Below are 16,874 nucleotides of genomic sequence, written 5' to 3' on the forward strand. Positions count from 1 at the left end.
CTCCGCACGCTGCCACGCCAGCCAATCCAAGCAAATACACGTTGCTCGGGCCAACTCCTGCGGCTGGCCCCTAAGAGCGTCGGGTTCGAGATGGAGGCGTGGCTGGAGGTTGGCCCGCCTTCCCGTGAGGAGCTTGATGCCTTCAATTGGCTGCGACCGGAGTGGCTTGACGCCCATTGGCTGCTTCCGCTCGCGGTCTCGGCGGGCGGGGAAGCTGAGAGCTCTAACGCGTCAGTGTAGCCGAGAGCGGTGAGTCCTGTCTGGGTCTGACGCGTCTGGGTCCCGCATCACTCCTCGCATCTTCGCAGGTACCCATGTGTAGGGGCACGGAGTCGCGGTGGAAGTGTGGCTGCCTAGGGGATGAGCGGCAGGGGCGCCCGGTACATTTTCCTGGAAACGTTGTGGCTAGTGGGTTGAGGGAGGCCGCTGTGGAGGTTGGGGCTGGAGGACCCCGGCGTCCGGGCGGATGTGGACCTCACAGGTGAGAGAAATACTGAGGCCCAGGGAGGAGAAGGGGCGAGCTGGAAGGATCCCAGGGCTTCCACCTCGCCTCCCTACACTGCTCACCAGCTTGAGGATTTAGACAACGATTAGGTTTCAGTTTCTTCATCTGTTAAATGAGGAAGGCACAGTAATTTCGCTTCTAGGGTGGTGGTGAAGTTTCATTGAGGTCGCTTCTAGGGAGGTGGTGCACGGAGAACATAGGATCCATCCTCTAATGTCAGGCTTTGGCTGAGATATTGATGGTAAGAGCGTTTCCCAGTGTTTATCTTACAAGTTCAATGCTAAGTGTGTTAACTCATGTAATTCCTCAGTAAATTAATGTCACTATTATCCCTAATTTACCATTAAGAAATATTACCTGAGCTATTTTGTGTTCAGAAACCAGGACAAAATATGATAAATTCAATACAATGTCAGATTTTTAATGTAAAGTCTTCTCCAGCCTGTGATCAACTTTGAGCATTTTACAAAACAAACTTTAGCCTCTGAAGGCAGAAGGCTTGGGTTTCATCACTTATTAGATGTATGATCTTGGACAAGTGACCTAATACCTTGTTGCTACTTTCCCTTTCTGTAAAATAGAGAAAAATAATAGGATCGGCTCTTAAGGGTCTTTATAAGAATTAAATGAGATAATATAATTTAAAGTGGCCAGAAAGATTGATCGCATAATAAATGAAAAAAAAAATCATTGTTAGCTATTATTATTTTAAATAAGGATTAGAGCATTAGGACTTGAATGTTAACTTGGACTCATAGCTGTGATATCATTAAAATTTAATATTGCCTTAAATGTTGTAAAAAGCCTCAACATTGTTGTAAGGCTTGTACTAAAATAAGCACAAGTGAGCACTAAAACAGAGGAGCATTAGTCACATTGCAGAAGTAGGCTTCCTAGTTGTCATTCTCAAAAATGAGAAAACTACTGTATTTGACTGAGTTGAAAAAGCTGAATTACCAATTTAAGATTAATTGGAAACCAAGCATATACTGAAATTCTTAAGTTAGGTGAAAATATACTTTAATTTACAAGGCCTTGGTTTGCACAACATTTTCGGGAAAATATATGGCATGTTAAATTGAAGCTATTTACATAAGTGAAATCCGTGTCTGTTAATGGAAAGTTAATTCTGATAGGAACTTCTTTATCAAGTGAATTCTGACTTACTCATACTACATTAGTCCAAATGGATTCTTATGGCATTTACTATTTATTAGCAGTTAAGATGTTTATGATGTTCCATAGTTAAAATAGAAGCTAGGACCATTTCACTGTGACATATATTTGACAATAATTGGAGTTGTATTGGTCAAAGACTATGGTGCTTATACATGGCCTCAAGAAAAATTTTAACTAGGAAATCTGCCCCCTCTATGATGGTAGCCACTTATCTATACTAGTGAGCACTTCAAAAATGTGGGCATAGAAAAAATGAACAAAAAGATTAAAGTAGGGAAAAAATGAAAATGGACATTACTCAGCTCTGAGTAATAGAACTGTCAAGAACATATAACCTTTTTATATGGAGCTGTTAGATTCTGATAAGCTTAAGTGGTATATGTTCTTTCTAAAATGTAAGTGGTGGAATTGGAGAGTTTCCAGATGTAAGGTCAAGAAAAGGAATAAAAGAATTAATTAGTAAAAGGGAGTTCAGAATAGTGTTTAAAACTTTTTTTTTTTTTTTTTGACATTCTCCACAGATGAAGATTGCAGGAGGGCTTACTGTATTATTTCCTGTCAATTAATGTGAGTGCCCTGTTATTTTAGGAGAGTGTCAGGCCTTGGTAACCCCAATATTGTCCCTTCTTGGTTCTGGCATATATTTCTAAAGATCCTCTGTCATGCCATGCCTGCCCCCACACAGATAGTTTAGACAGTAATCATCATTCCTTTATTGACTTAACCTTGATGAAAAGTATTCATGCAAGAATTAACTGCTTGGTTATTCTATTGGCTAAAAGAGAGCTTTCCAAGTTTATACCTTGTTGTTTTCTTTTCCTACCTCCGTACTCCATCAGCTTAAAGTGTCTCATTAATAGGAGTTTTTAATGTTTTAGTGTCTGTTATTGTTGCAGTTTATTTAAAGGGTAGAATAAGTTAACTTTGAGAACAAAAACTGGATTACATCCATTTTTCTAGTTCTGGGATCTGGTATATACTTGATGCTTGGAGAATAAAATAGAAAACCTTTAAGAAATTGTTTCATTATGGTAATGAAAGTTTTAGTCATTCAGAAAGTCAAGAATGATTAGTATAAATGGGCCAGCTTAGATATCTTGAGGCCCTCCGGTTTTTTTTCTTTTTTTATTCATTGGGTTCCTATCGTATACTAGATGTAAGGATTATATCATTGAAGTAATCACATTTCCTGCTCCAAAACATTTTCAGTTAAATGAGAGAAGATGATAAATGAATAATTACATTACAGAGTTGCTGTGAGAAAACATTGGAGAGGGAACCAACTTAGTCTATAGGAAAGAAGAGTAGAAATTAGGCAGTGAAGCCGAGTCAGTTCATAAAAGGCCCTAAGCCATATTAAGAAATTTAGATTTTATAATGATCAGTAGGAGTGAATGATTATTAAGGTAAGCACCGTAAAGATTCAGATACTCATCTTTATAAGTATTTTAATTGCTTATATTTTGTGTGCAGGACTTGCAGAGATAATGTTATCTATGATAATGGTAGCTTTCCATTTCATCTTTGATTTTTATCAAATCAGTTTTTTAAAAAATTATCTGCCCACCACAGGAACTTGGCTGGTGAACTTTGAGCTTAAAGAGTATTGTTTAATTATAATTATCTCGGTAGTAGACAACCAAATTTTGTTTTGCCAGTCCTCTAAGAACTTGTGCTTGTAACACATGTTTGAATAAGGTCATTGTACGGCTATCGAGTTGGCAGTCTGTCAAGTGGAAATGGGATATATTTCTGACAGACGGACTTTTTGAATTAACTCATCCACTTTTATTCTGTAGGTAGGATCTATACTTATATGTTTTGTGTCACATAGATCCTAAATTTCATATTATTAAAATTTCTTTATATACTTTCCCATGTTTTTGAAAGGATATGCCACCCCAAAATATACCACTTTGGAATAAGGATTATTTTGAGCCGAAGGCAATTAGGAAACAGCAAATACAGAAAGCTGTTTTCCCTCCCACTACCTGCCTAAAAGTGGGGCATAAACTTCCTTTTGTGAAGGTCTTCCCTGTTCTCTCTGCTATACTAGGAGAACAACTCATCACTGGAGATAGAAAGCTGGCACCAAGATGGTCTACACAAACAAACTTTACTAAAGGAATCCTATCTTCTATTAGTTTTCTCCCATATGTTTTCCTTCCCATAATTTACCATCCCTGGAAACCAAACCCTTTTTCCTTTGTCTTGTCTCATCGTCACAATTTATCACCCTTTGTTAAGGTGGCATATAGGTCCCTGGGTCTAACTTCTTCTTTGGGTCTCCACTTATTTTCTGTGAAGGCCTCTGTGCAGATAAAAACTAAAATGTTAACAATCACATAAAATTTGTCATCCTTTTCTCCTGTTAATCTTTGTCAGTTTATTTCACAGGTCCTAGAGATAGAACCTAAAAGAGTAGAAAAAAAATTTTTTTCCTCCTCTACAGTTCTATACCATTTTAGTGTTCATCATTTTTAATGACTTGTGTACTCTGCTTTGTGCTAATGAAATATTGACTACAACATTGATTTATTTCTGTCACTTTTAGTGTTTAGATTAATAGCTCTCAACCTTGGCCAAATAACAGAATGATCAGTGAAGCTTTTTAAAGGATTTCTGGGGCCTACCCCAAAACAGACCCACTAAATCAGACTTTTTGGCAGTGGGCCCTGAAACCTAACATTTAAAAATAGTGTCGAAGAAAATAAGAAAACGTAAAGCAGACAGAAGTTAAAGTGGTTAAAGCAGTTCTTAATCAGGAGGTATTGTGATGGGGAAAAGAAACGTCAGTATAGATCTGGGCTCCCTTCTGAATAACGACAAGGACAAGTGGAGCTTTATAGCCAAGGAGCAGGGTAGGTGTCACTGGGTGGAAAAATTACTCTGAGGAAACTTTAGGGGTAAAGGGGATTCTGGATAAATCAATTTGATAGGATTCCTGTGGAAGGTAGGCAAGAGGGGTAAGACTGAGGATAAAATGAGAAATTGTTGAGGGTGGGGGAAATTTAAAGTGATTCAGCAGGATTCTTGCTAAAACTGGGGGCTAAGGACAAGCCTAAGAGCTAGGCCTAATCAAAAAGAAGACTCAGAGGAGCCTGACTAAGGAGTCTTTGTCAAGAGCAACAACTACTACAAAATACAACAAAGATGATTCTGATACATACATCTGTAGTTGAGAATTGCAGCCTTATTCTCATAGACGCTTGAGGCTTGATATTTCATTTAGATTTTTCTTGATCTACTTTTTTAGTAGTAACTCGATGGGTCTATAAATGGGAAACTTCCCCGAAAGTCTTTTCTCCTTTAGGATTTTACTGGAGAGTACCATAGCATCGAAAGGAGATGGAGTTAAGACCACATAATTCTTGTTTTGAAGCAAACACACTTCAAACAAAGATTAGGGGTCTCTTGTGTTCCAGGCAGTGTTCTAGTTGGTGGGTATGTAGTGATGATTAAGGCAAACAAGGGCCCCTGCTCTATTAGTTGGAGATGTGATGGCCAAAGAGTAGAATAAATGATCAATAAATGAACAAATTAATTTCAGGTAGTGATAAAAGAAGATTATGATAGTGACTTATGAAAGGCCAAATAAGGACAGGAGTTTTAAACTGAAATTGTTATTACCAGTTGTTATTATTGGTCATGCTCAGATTTGGGATCCTAGTAATCCAGGCAGAGAAATTGCAAGTACACAGGCCCAAAGTCAGTGGCAAGCTTGGCCTATCTGAGGAACAAAAAAAACCCAGTAGGACAAGATTATAGGCAAAAGGGATATGGTAGTATGAATAGGATTCCATTCATTCCTATTAAGGGTGATTTCAAAGCTTTTGACTTTGAACAACTGGCTCAATTACCATTTTAATAGTAAATTGTTAAGATGGGAAGTCTAAGACAAATTGAGGGGAGCATGAGATGCCAATTAGGCACGAAGCTCTAAGTAGGGTTCTAGATCTGGGACTTTGGGGTGGATTCGCTCTTTCTCTCTTCCCTTCTCCCCCTGGGTCTTTCCACTTGTCAGCCTCAGGCTAGCCAGAGTTTTTGCATGCCTGCATGTTGATTAAAGACTCCCAGAGCAATTATTCTAAAAGAAACCTGCAAAGGGAGCATGGACTTTTCTAACCTAACCTGGGAAGTCATGCAGACTACCTCTTTATGGGAGATTCCACTTCTTTTTGGGAAGTGTATCAAAAAACATGCAGCAGTGTTTTTAAAACCATCACATTACAGAATCTCTTATTTAAGTTTGTTACCTTGATCTGGAATTTTAGAATTTATTCCTTTTTACTAGATTCAATTAGAGAAAATAGGGTTGCATTTTATTTTTTATATGAGTTACTTTAACAACTCAAAATATGTGATTCTCATCCCTATGTGTTACTCATTTTAGGAGCATTTAGAAAACAAAACCTATGACCAGGTCCTACTCTCAGAGGTTCTAATTAGTTGATTTGGACTGGGGTCCAGGTATAGAGATCTTTTATAGTTCCCCAGGTGATTCTATTGTGAAGCCACATATGAAACCTACTGGCCTACTGCATCAAACTCTGGTGTGTGTTGATGCTAATCTTGGTCTCTGTGACAGGGGGAAAACTATGGAAGGCCTAACTGATACTGCTGCTTTTGCAACTAAACTTAAAAATACTCTCATCCAGTACCATACCATTGAAGATGATAAGTGGCGAGTTGCAAAGAAAACGGTAAATTAGTTACTTATATTTGGGGTATAACTTCTGTCTAATGAAATGGTTGACGACTTTCAAAATGATGTGGAAAAATATGGACCGTACTTTAGATGGATGTGCAGAGTAGATAATTTTGCTAATAAAATTGATGGTTTAGCATATCATAAACGAAGGAACCTAGTAATCCTGCACTGCTTTCATTACTTAGTTCTTTAGATATTGGACATGAGAATAGACTCTTGGCAACAAGAGCCTAAAGTGTAGCCTCTTAAGTCAACGAATAAAATATATCATTGTCAATTTAAGGAAGTATAGTAATTGATAGTTTGGAGTAGTTTCAGCTATTTCAACAAGCCGGTGAGGGTGACCAGTTAGTGGGGTTTTTCTTTTCTTTTCTTTTCTTTTTTTACACCAATCTGACTTGCCTAAACTATCACATGGCTGAAGTGTTGACAGAGCCAACCCTAGAACCCAGGACTTAAGTCCTTAGCTATTCTGATATTCAGAATTTCTTGGGAAACAACCAGAAAAAAAATGTAGGGACTAATTCAAGGTAGCACTATCATAATAGATGTGAGTTGTTTAATATTCTAGAAGACATGAGCAAATTCAGCATGAAATATTTAGCATTCCTAATATCTTAAGTCTAAGTGTGTCGGTAGATAAGATTGGAATAAGGCAAATAATAATGAGATGGCGCCATCACTGAATCTTCACAGTGTTTGGGTCTCATTAAGCTATTGCAAAATCTTTTTTGGAGGTCTATAGCTTAAGTAAAATATAAAGAACTTTAGGAAACAGAGGAAATTCAAATATGGATCATTTGATGGCATAAATGACTTTTGTGCATATCCGAATATTAAGTTTTATTTTAATGCAAAGACTAATGCTCTAGACTTATGAAATTTCCGTTTTATATTCAAGGTTCCACTTATATAATTATCAACATATTTTGATTTTTCTAGAAAGATGTAACAATTTGGAGAAAACCTTCAGAAGAATTTAATGGATATCTGTAAGTAAATTCTAGTAGTTTTATGTAGCTCTTAAGACATTGCTAAACATTTTACACACACACATATTTATGATCACTAAATGATCATTGCCAGTAAAATTTGGTCTTTGCTTTTAAGATTTAGACTTTCTGAGAAGCATATTACCTTATGAATTCAAAGCCTCTACAGTGTCCTGTGTAAACTGCGTTGGTGAGGGGGTCATAAATAATGATATCAAAAAGAAAGGGAGAAATCAAATGACTTAAGATATTAATTTCTTAGCATGATATATAAGATCCTTCTAATACTCTACATTTACTCAGTGCTGTAGCATACTTTATGCTAAGAATTTATCTTTATGAAATTATTGGAAAGATAATAGTTAAGTATTTGTCTCTTCCTTCATAGCATTACTTATAATATTAAAAATTATAAACAACTTGAATAATCAACAGTTGGAGAATGATTAAATTTTGGAACATATATGATATTTTATAGTCTTTAAAAAGCACATTTTCAAAAATTATTTAAAAACATAAAATGCTCAAGATACAATCTAAAGTGAATAAAGCAGAATATTCAACTGCATGTAGCACAATTGTGAGTTGACTATGTATTTTTATATATTGATATGTTTCTATCTAACATCAAATACATACCTCTAGATGGTGATTTTATGGGTGATTTTTATTTCTGTTTTTTGGTATTTGCATGTAGTTGAACCAGTGGGGACAATTGCCTTGTGCAATCAGAGTGAATGTTCACATCCTTGGGACTCAGCCCCTTTAAAAATTGAAACTGGGGTCTGGCCCCACTTAACTATATACAGAATGTTCTGAAGTGTAATACCAGTGATAGTGTTTCTAGAAAGATGAGTTATACAATATTTATAACAAGGACAGGAAAACTGGAGTTGAATTAACATTAAGCAAGTATGGAAGTTAATTCTCTGGATCAGTAATTCCCAGTTGGTGTTGAAAAGTATAAACAATGATAAGGGAGCATTATGCTTGGTGATATGAAAAGATTTCATATAGGAACTAATATTTGAGCTAAGCCTTAAAGGAAAAATTAGAATTTCTTAGGGAATGAGGAGGACTGATTCATATACCAGGCAGAGGGAATTGCATCTACTACATAAACACAGATGGGAAACGCTTTAAGGAGTTTGTTTAGGGAAGTAGAAATTGTATTCGTAAAGCTGAAGCATAAAGTAGGGGGGTAGGGAAAGCATATGTCTGCAGGATTTTTGAATGCTAAGCTAAGGAATTCAGTATCACATTTAATCTCTGCTCAACCTCCACCCTCATGTCCCAGGTCCTCAAAAGATTTTGAATTTACTCTGATAACATTGAAATTAGCATGGAGAATTCAGAGAAGAGGTTTTACCATGGGAGTCCACGCCTAACTTCTTGAAGTTCCACCAAAATTGTATACAAAATTTTGTGTTAATGTCTATATTCCTGGGAAGACATTTGTCTTCTTTTTTTTTCAGATTCTTAAAGAGATATGTGACCAAAAGAACTAGAAACTAATGCAGTGTCCAATTGGACACAGAATACCCAAACTAAGTACAAAACATGGGAGTTGAAAAGGGCATATAAACGTGAAGGAGATAACAACTAACATTTATTGAGAACCAGATATTGTTCTAAGCACTTTACATTTAGGAAATCATCCTGATAAAACATTGTGACCTCTGAATTCTGACTGTTGGAATGGGTTAAGTGAAAATGAAGAGTAAAAGTTGAATTTTAGATTTCTAATTTGAGTGACTGGATTAATTTTTATTACCTCCACCCTCATCCTTTACTAAAAGTTAGAGACCCAGGAGAGAAGAGCAGGTTTAGGACGGGGGACATAGTGTAAGTTTGAACTTTATATATTTATAAAATGATAAAACAGCATCAGATGCTTTAAAAACAACCAAAAATGACCTCCTTCCCCCCTCCCTCCCCAATGTTGCTGTTAGGGTTAAAGCCAGTTTATCTCTCATTTCTTCTCTTTTCTTTCCTCCTGGAGGTAACTGCTATCTTGAAGTTGTGTGTATTATTCCTGTTTCATACTTTGACCATGTATGCGTTTCCTTTAATAATTTGCTTTTAATTTTTCCATTCAATATTATGTTGCTTATTCAATATTATGTTGCCCGTGTGTTTATCTGTTTGCAAATTTGCCCACTGATAAATTTTAGGTTGTTGTCAATTTATAATGCTATAGTAAACTTCTGGGTATCTCCTATACCTGTGTGATTTTCTTGGGGTATGTACCTGGATCTCAGGGATATACGTCAGCCAAGTTCACTAGACATTGCCAAATTGTTCTCTAAAGTAGTGGTAGCAGTTTGAGAGTTCTTATTTCCTGCTATTCAATACTTGTTATTAAGTTTATAATTTCTGCCAATCCGAGGGATACAAGATGGTATCTTGTTAGTATTTAGTTGATTATGAGTGAAGTTGAGCATCTTTTCCAAATTTATTAACATTTCAGATCAATCTTAACATGTCCTTTGCCCATCTTTGGATTGCCTGTCTTTTTTTTATTGGTTTATAGGAATTAATTATATAGTAATTAATGTCTTTATATATGTCGCACATATCTTCTTTTAGTCCGTGACTAGTTTTTAAAGAAGTTACTTATTTTTCCATTTGTGCTATACAGGTTTTAAATTTTAACCATCTTGTATTATTTATGTTTGTGTGTATTTTATATATTAACAAACAAACAAACAAACAAAACCCCTGTATCCTGAGGTTACAAAGATGGTCACTTATATATTTTTCTTAAAGTTTTAAAGTTTTGCATTTTACATAGTGGTCTTAATCTATCTGGAATTAGTTGTTTTGAGTGGTATGAAGTAGGGATTCAGTTTTTATTTTGTCCTTTAGGATAACTATTGAATCGAAGCACCATTTATGGAATAGTACATCCTTTCCCCACTGATATGTAATGCCACCATTAAAATATGTCAAGTTTTGATATTATTTGTGAGCCAATCCTGAGTGTTCTATTCCTGGGTGACTTACTTTTCTTTTCCCAATAAAAAGTTTTTAAAAGTCAGAGTAAAAATATGTTTATATTAATAACATATTAGAGCATAACTGAGAAAAGAATAACATATAAAATAAATGGAAGCATTACAGTGTTCTGCAGATTGTTTGTGGCTACATCACACCTTAAAAGTACTTTACTACATTCATGCTAATGAATAATATAGACTTCAGATCACTTGTTATCTTGTTAGATTTGAGGGCAAAGTACATTCTGATAAAATAATCGATTAGAATTTATCACAAATGTTGTTAGGATTTACTCCTTTAAAAAATTTTTCATTAATTATTCTTTTTGAAGTTAGCTCTGAACTATGAGGGCATGCTGAAATTTTTTTCTATTAGCATTTGACTTTAATATTTGTTTTCTCCAGTTTCAAAGCTCAAGGTGTTATAGATGATGTTGTCAATAGTATAATAGACCATATACGCCCAGGTCCCTGTCGCTTGGATTGGGACAGCTTAATGACGTCAATGGATATTTTGGAACACTTTGAAGAGGTATGTTTAGAAATGTTTCAGATTTGTGTATGTGTGTGTGCGTATGTGCATGGGTTAGAGACAGAGAGACAGAGAGAGAGAGAACAAGCATGCACATGTGGGCATGAGCATGTGTATACACTTGAATTCATTGCTTTGAGAATAAGTAGTGATGGCAAAGCTCTCACAGGGGAAGTCTTGCTGCCTTTTAAAAAGCTTGAGTTTGCTCATATTAGCTAATGAGTGTTAGTCAGAACTGAGTTTGTTTTCCATAGTATCCTTTACTGCTTAAGAAAATTGTCAGTATCTTTAATTGTAAAACTACTTTAGGTTCTGAAATTTAAAATTCTGAAAACATCACCATCGTATTTAGGTGTCTAGCTAATTGTATATAGGTTTTCCATGAATATTAAGCCAAAATCAAAGACTAAAGGTAAAAATGCTACCATAGGCATTAGGGAATTATGTAATCAAAGTGGCTTGCTCTTTTATTTTTATAAATTCAGTTCTTGCCTTGTTTGAATTTCTTTCTTAAACCATTTGGTGTTTAGTCAGTTATTTGTGGATTTTATCTTAAAACACCTACAGTCTACACCACCCACTTCTATTTTGAATATCATATGAGCTGCAAAGCGACTGCACTGAATTAGAGATTTGCATACTGGGTAACTTACCTCTCTATTTTGATTATATATTTTCTTCATGTGCATACAGTAGCAGTGAGACTTAGACTAGAGATCTAAATCTGTCAGAATTACTATAAGAATTATTATTAATACTAATTATAATATACTTTAAATGAGTATTAATTTTTTTACTAAAGATTAAATTATGATATATGAATCTTTGTATGTGTTTGTATAGTAGTAACACCCCACTACCCTTTCTCTTTCAGAATTGCTGTGTGATGCGTTACACTACTGCTAGTCAGCTTTGGAATATCATTTCTCCAAGAGAGTTTGTTGATTTCTCCTACACTGTAGGCCATAAAGAAGGGCTTTTATCCTGTGGTAATGATCTCAAAAATCTTATACCTCATTTTATTTTAAATATTTGAGTTTTCTAGGACAGATATTTTTTTCTATGCAAGAAATATTTTTAACCTTCATGCTTATTTTATAATCACTAAGCTTTGTTTGCAAATGCTGAACCCTAGGAATTAAAATAACAATATCAAGAAGCATTTTGAAATCTTTCTGATAAATTTTTATTCCCAGTTGCATGGTATCCTCCAGGTCATAACTAACAAATATAGACCACATTACTGCCTTTACAAAAGAGGTCCATTAAATGGATTTCTTTCTAAAGAGAAAACAGAAAACAGCTTCTTGGTCATATACGTAGAAAAAATAGACTTAGTATGTATTAGAATATTTTTCTTTCCTTGGGTTATGCAATATTTTTCTTTCAAAATTAAAAATATTGCTATTAGAAGAATCTTGCTTTCTAAGATATATTTTATAGGTAAATTAATATTTTTATTGTACATAGTTGAGTTGACAGTTATAGTTAAACATCTTGTTTATTCTTAGTCAGTATCAAAGCTGGATATGGTAGCACCTGTAGGGAGTAGTGGTGGTACCCTAGTTGTATTGACACCTTGTGGCCTGGATGCTACAGTCAAGATTCTTCATTTCCAAGGAGTTACCAAGATGCCAATAGATATCATCTATTCTGAAAGGGTTGGAACTTTCCCCTTGCCTATCTAGCAGCCACATTAAAAAAATAAATTCTATTTGGTAATTTTTTTTCTCCCCATGGTCCCTCTTGGTGCTTAATTTTCATCTACAAGGATAAGAAGAAAAATATTTAAATAAGAAATCCAATAATATTTTTAATGAGAGTTTTAGACTAATGTTAGTCATTGCTATTAATAGTGTTGTTTTAAAATTGCCTTGTAGGGATAAGTCTTGACTGGAGTGAAAAGAGACCAGAATTTGTTCGTGGATATAACCATCCATGTGGTTGGTTTTGTGTTCCGCTTAAAGACAATGCAAACCAGAGTCTTTTGACAGGCTATATTCAGACAGATCTACGCGGGATGATTCCTCAGTCTGCAGTAGATACAGCCATGGCAAGCACTTTAATCAACTTCTATGAAGACTTACGAAGAGCCTTAAAAAAGGCATAATATGTTTGAATTTGTAGTACTATGGTCCCCTAAATCAACTCTTTCTCTCAGCTACATGACCTGTAAAAATCATTCTTACCTCTCTTCTGCGTAGCCTGTTAAAAACTTTGAGATGTTTTTGGTTGATTTTATTCCTAAACTAAATAGTTATCTAAGGGCATTTCAGTTTTCTTACAATTATTTGCACATTGTTTGGTATAGCAATGGAGAATATGACAGAAATCCACCAAGAAGTAGATAACAGTTCTTTGACCTACACTCTTAAGAAATTGAATAGTGCCTCAGTGTGAATTTTTTGGCTGCTTGGAAATTGAGAAAGCACAAACTTCATACTGTTAGGTTAAAATAATTTATTTTGGAGTTTTATGAACATTTTATATAAGTTCTAATTTTTTTGGAGGTTAAATGTTAGTGCTTTACTTTTGGTATGCTCTAAGAGTTTGCCAATATCTTGTACTAAAGAAAAAGCTCTTCTCTTCTTCTCTATATTTGATAAAGATAAACTTCATTGTCAGTTGGCTTACACTACTTTAAGTTTTGAAAATACCAGAAATAAGAAGAGAATAGAGTATCATAGAAACTATGGATACAATTCAAATGCAGTTCAGTTTCAATACCTACATAGCCTTATTTTGTGGGTGTCTTTAAAAATATAATTGTATTTTTATGTGCATTTATTTTGGGAGTCTTAGAACATTTAAACATGAATAAGACAGTACAAAAACCTGCCAGTTGTGTGCTGGGGTCACCACTTTGACTGGGCAGTAGTCTGTGTTGTGTGAAATGGCTGGTGGTATCCTGTATTCAACAACAGAGAATCATCTCTACAAAGTGGATTCAGTGAATGTTCTGTAAATGTTTCAGTTTTAAAAGTATCACTCAACTCATAAACTATTACTAACTACTTCATAAACATTTACAATTGTGATGTAACCTTAGTCTGCAACTATAACAAATGCATTCACAGATTTATCTAAATGCCTGAGTCATTTTATAACTAGAATGGACCATAATAGGTCCTTGATTTTATGGCTGCCTTAAATGAACATTCCTAAATGATTTTAACGTTCCAAATGACTCTTTGGCTTTTGAACTATCTACCTAGGTTACTTCTAAAATTAGAGCTTGAGGCAACTCATTATGTTTATACAAATTTTTGTATGTATTTATGTTTGTGTACATGCATACATCTTGAAATCTATTTCATTGTCCATTGTGAATTCTTCCTGTGTGTTATTACCGTTCCCATTGTTTTCTTCTTCTTCTTTTTTTTAATATGGGGTAAAGTGAGCTCTGGAAATATGTGCTAGAGAAGCCACAAAAAGCACAAGAATATATAGTGAGTGGTTCAAGTCCATGAAGGTTTAATCTATGTTTTACTTTAATGTGTTTTCCTGAGTGAAAAGAATGTGTGAATTATAGTTCTTCAAACCCATTTCGATGAAGTGAAAAAAGTAGAACTAGTTTTTGGTTTTATTTTTTATTTTATTTTTTTGCTGTTAGAATGATGTTCAAAAAAAAAAAAAAAAAAACAAACAAACAAAAAGGTAATAGCACCAAACACAGTATCCGTGGTGAATAATCTCACAGTGTTTAAATTGAAAATAATTTGGAACAAAGTCTGCAGAACAGTTCATAAATGATCCTGTATTCTTAACCTGAAATTTATTAATCGCCAATATTCTTTTCCAAATTGACTGTAACTTTTTAGTTGCTGAATTTCTCTGCTACTTTTTTTTCTTCTTGCAAGAGGAAAAGAAAACAGCAGTTTAGCTTTCAGTTTCCCATGGAAATTGTTTGTTAATTTGTCTTCACGTATTTTCTTTTATTTGGTTTTATTAGTGTAGGGTAGGAAGTTTCTTATATTCCAGCATACTAACTGGGATGAGGAAATACCAGTAGATATTCAGTTATAAAGTGCCTAGACTGGGTAAAGGGATTTGTGACAGTATTGTACATTTACAAGGGCTATTATTGCCTGGTCTGGGTTTCTCTAAAGGCAAATAAACTTCGACTCTCAGCTACTCTAATGTTCCCTTTGTCCTTTCCAACTTACACCTCCAATTAGTGGTTGCATAATCCACTATTGAATTTATGGACCTTCTGCAGGTAAAAGGATACTCAGAAAAATTTTAATTGCAATATCGAGTCATGGTAGATTGAAAGTTATATTTGAATTACCTGAAATTTATATGCATCTTCTAGATGACACTTTAGAACTGGTAGGCTCTAGCTTTGTACTTAAAAAAACAAACTCAGCTTTATTAAGGTATAATTTACATGCTATACAAGTCACTGGTTTTAACTACGCAATGCAGTGATTTTTGAATACATATAGTTGTGTAATCATCACCATAATCTAGTTTTAGAACATTTCATCTCCCAAAAATATCCTTTTGCCTGTTTGCAGACTCATACCTAACCAAAGTTTAGCACAGTTGTGAGCATACAGAAATGATGAAAAAGATTAGATTTTGTTTAGTTTTGTTTTTTAAGAGTAGGAGGTGTATTTGAATCTAAGCTCAGATGTTATCTCAAGTCATAATGATACAAACATTTAATGATGTGGATTGAGATTAATATTAACAGATAATTGAGTCTGCTATTTCTGTAACAGTGCTGTAGAATAAAAAAATAATGTGAGCCATATATGTCATTAAAAATTTTCTAGCAGCCACATTAAAAAATTAAAAAGAAATAGCTGAATTTTAATAATATGGTCCATTTAACTCAGTAGATCCTATTTATTATCATTTCAACATATGATCAATATAAAAATTATTAAGATAGCTTATATTCTTTTATTCTAATTCTTGGAAATCTGGTGTGTATTTTACTAATTGGGACTTAGCCACATTTTAAGTGCTCATTATCCATCTGAGGCCAGGGGCCTATATTGAATAGTGCAGTTTTATAGTATATGTATTAATTTGTCTTTAGAATATGAAGTAGAGAATTTCATAGGATTACTCTCTTAAATGCAAAATCTTTTCTGGTCTCAGGAGCCTTCAGTGCTTAAATGGGAACTTCTAAACATAAGAAATAAATCAGTTAGTAGTTGTCAATAAAATAGAAATTACAGCCCACCCCCCCCCCCAAATTTTCTTTAAAAATAACTTTTCATAGGGTGCTTTATGGAAGAATATAATCTGCCTTGTTAGGTGGTTGATTATTTTCTCTAGCTTATTGCTAGTTTGCATTAGAAATGTGTATACAGGAAATACTTGGCACTGTACTGTTTTTAGTACATGGTACCTGTTTTTTGAAGAAATAGTTCTATCCAAGAAATAGTAATTTGTCATAAAGGATATTTTGTATGAAATGTTTATATTGATAGCTCTTGATTAACTCTTGAACTTTGACATAATACTCAGTAAAATAATTATGGAAATTTAGTGTTCTGTAGTTATATATAATATACACTTCTAGAGTATTAAAGAAATTGTAAATGTTAAAGATCTCTTCATTTCACTGTTCATTGAGGTTGGATTTAGAAACTATAGATTTCTATGTCAGAAATTATCTCCCAGTTAAAAAAAAAGCTTTTGGGTATGAGTAACCTTTGGTACAGGTAAAAGCTTTACGTGTTTACTCAAAAGCACACTAGAATCCTCAGAATCCAGTTAAAATCCAGTTTCTTTTAATTTTGTGGATGCTGTAGCTATCCCAACCCTATGGATAAATTAACCCAGAGAAACTAAGGAATTTGACCGGTTTCTATTAGAACATGTTGTGTAATTACTTGTCTAATGTATCTTCCATGTCTTTCTTATTCAACTTCTAGAAGTGGAGGATGGTGGGATCTGAACATAGAAGAAACTTTAAATTAATCCCAGAGCACAGGAC

At 34.5% G+C, this 16,874-nt stretch overlaps 1 protein-coding gene across 5 annotated transcripts; it reads left to right on the forward strand.

Moving 5' to 3' along the window:
* The first annotated feature begins 189 nt into the window (after window positions 1-189).
* Window positions 190-15,058, forward strand: STARD4 (StAR related lipid transfer domain containing 4). 5 transcript variants are annotated; one of them, XM_016137253.2, is made up of 6 exons: window positions 190-308; window positions 6,273-6,387; window positions 7,338-7,387; window positions 10,792-10,918; window positions 11,793-11,907; window positions 12,799-15,058. In XM_016137253.2, exons 2-6 carry the CDS (start codon window positions 6,283-6,285, stop codon window positions 13,026-13,028), a joined length of 627 nt encoding a protein of 208 aa, XP_015992739.1. In that variant the 5' UTR covers window positions 190-308; window positions 6,273-6,282; the 3' UTR covers window positions 13,029-15,058. The 5 variants fall into 5 exon arrangements, with proteins under 5 accessions (XP_015992739.1, XP_015992742.1, XP_036082078.1 ...); XM_036226185.1 differs by lacking the exon at window positions 190-308 and adding an exon at window positions 355-481; XM_036226184.1 differs by lacking the exon at window positions 190-308 and adding an exon at window positions 515-746.
* The last annotated feature ends 1,816 nt before the right edge of the window (window positions 15,059-16,874 follow it).

Source organism: Rousettus aegyptiacus, unplaced genomic scaffold, assembly GCF_014176215.1.
Source record: "Rousettus aegyptiacus isolate mRouAeg1 unplaced genomic scaffold, mRouAeg1.p scaffold_m13_p_8, whole genome shotgun sequence".
NCBI lineage: Eukaryota > Metazoa > Chordata > Mammalia > Chiroptera > Pteropodidae > Rousettus > Rousettus aegyptiacus.

Bases quoted from the DNA above. Each gene is read 5' to 3' on its own strand.
- STARD4 (XM_016137252.2), top strand. From the start codon at position 6,205: ATGAAACCTACTGGCCTACTGCATCAAACTCTGGTGTGTGTTGATGCT. The intron at 10,919-11,792 runs GTATGTTTAGAA...TTTCTCTTTCAG, and splicing joins TTTTGGAACACTTTGAAGAG to AATTGCTGTGTGATGCGTTA. The intron at 11,908-12,798 runs GTAATGATCTCA...ATTGCCTTGTAG, and splicing joins AGAAGGGCTTTTATCCTGTG to GGATAAGTCTTGACTGGAGT.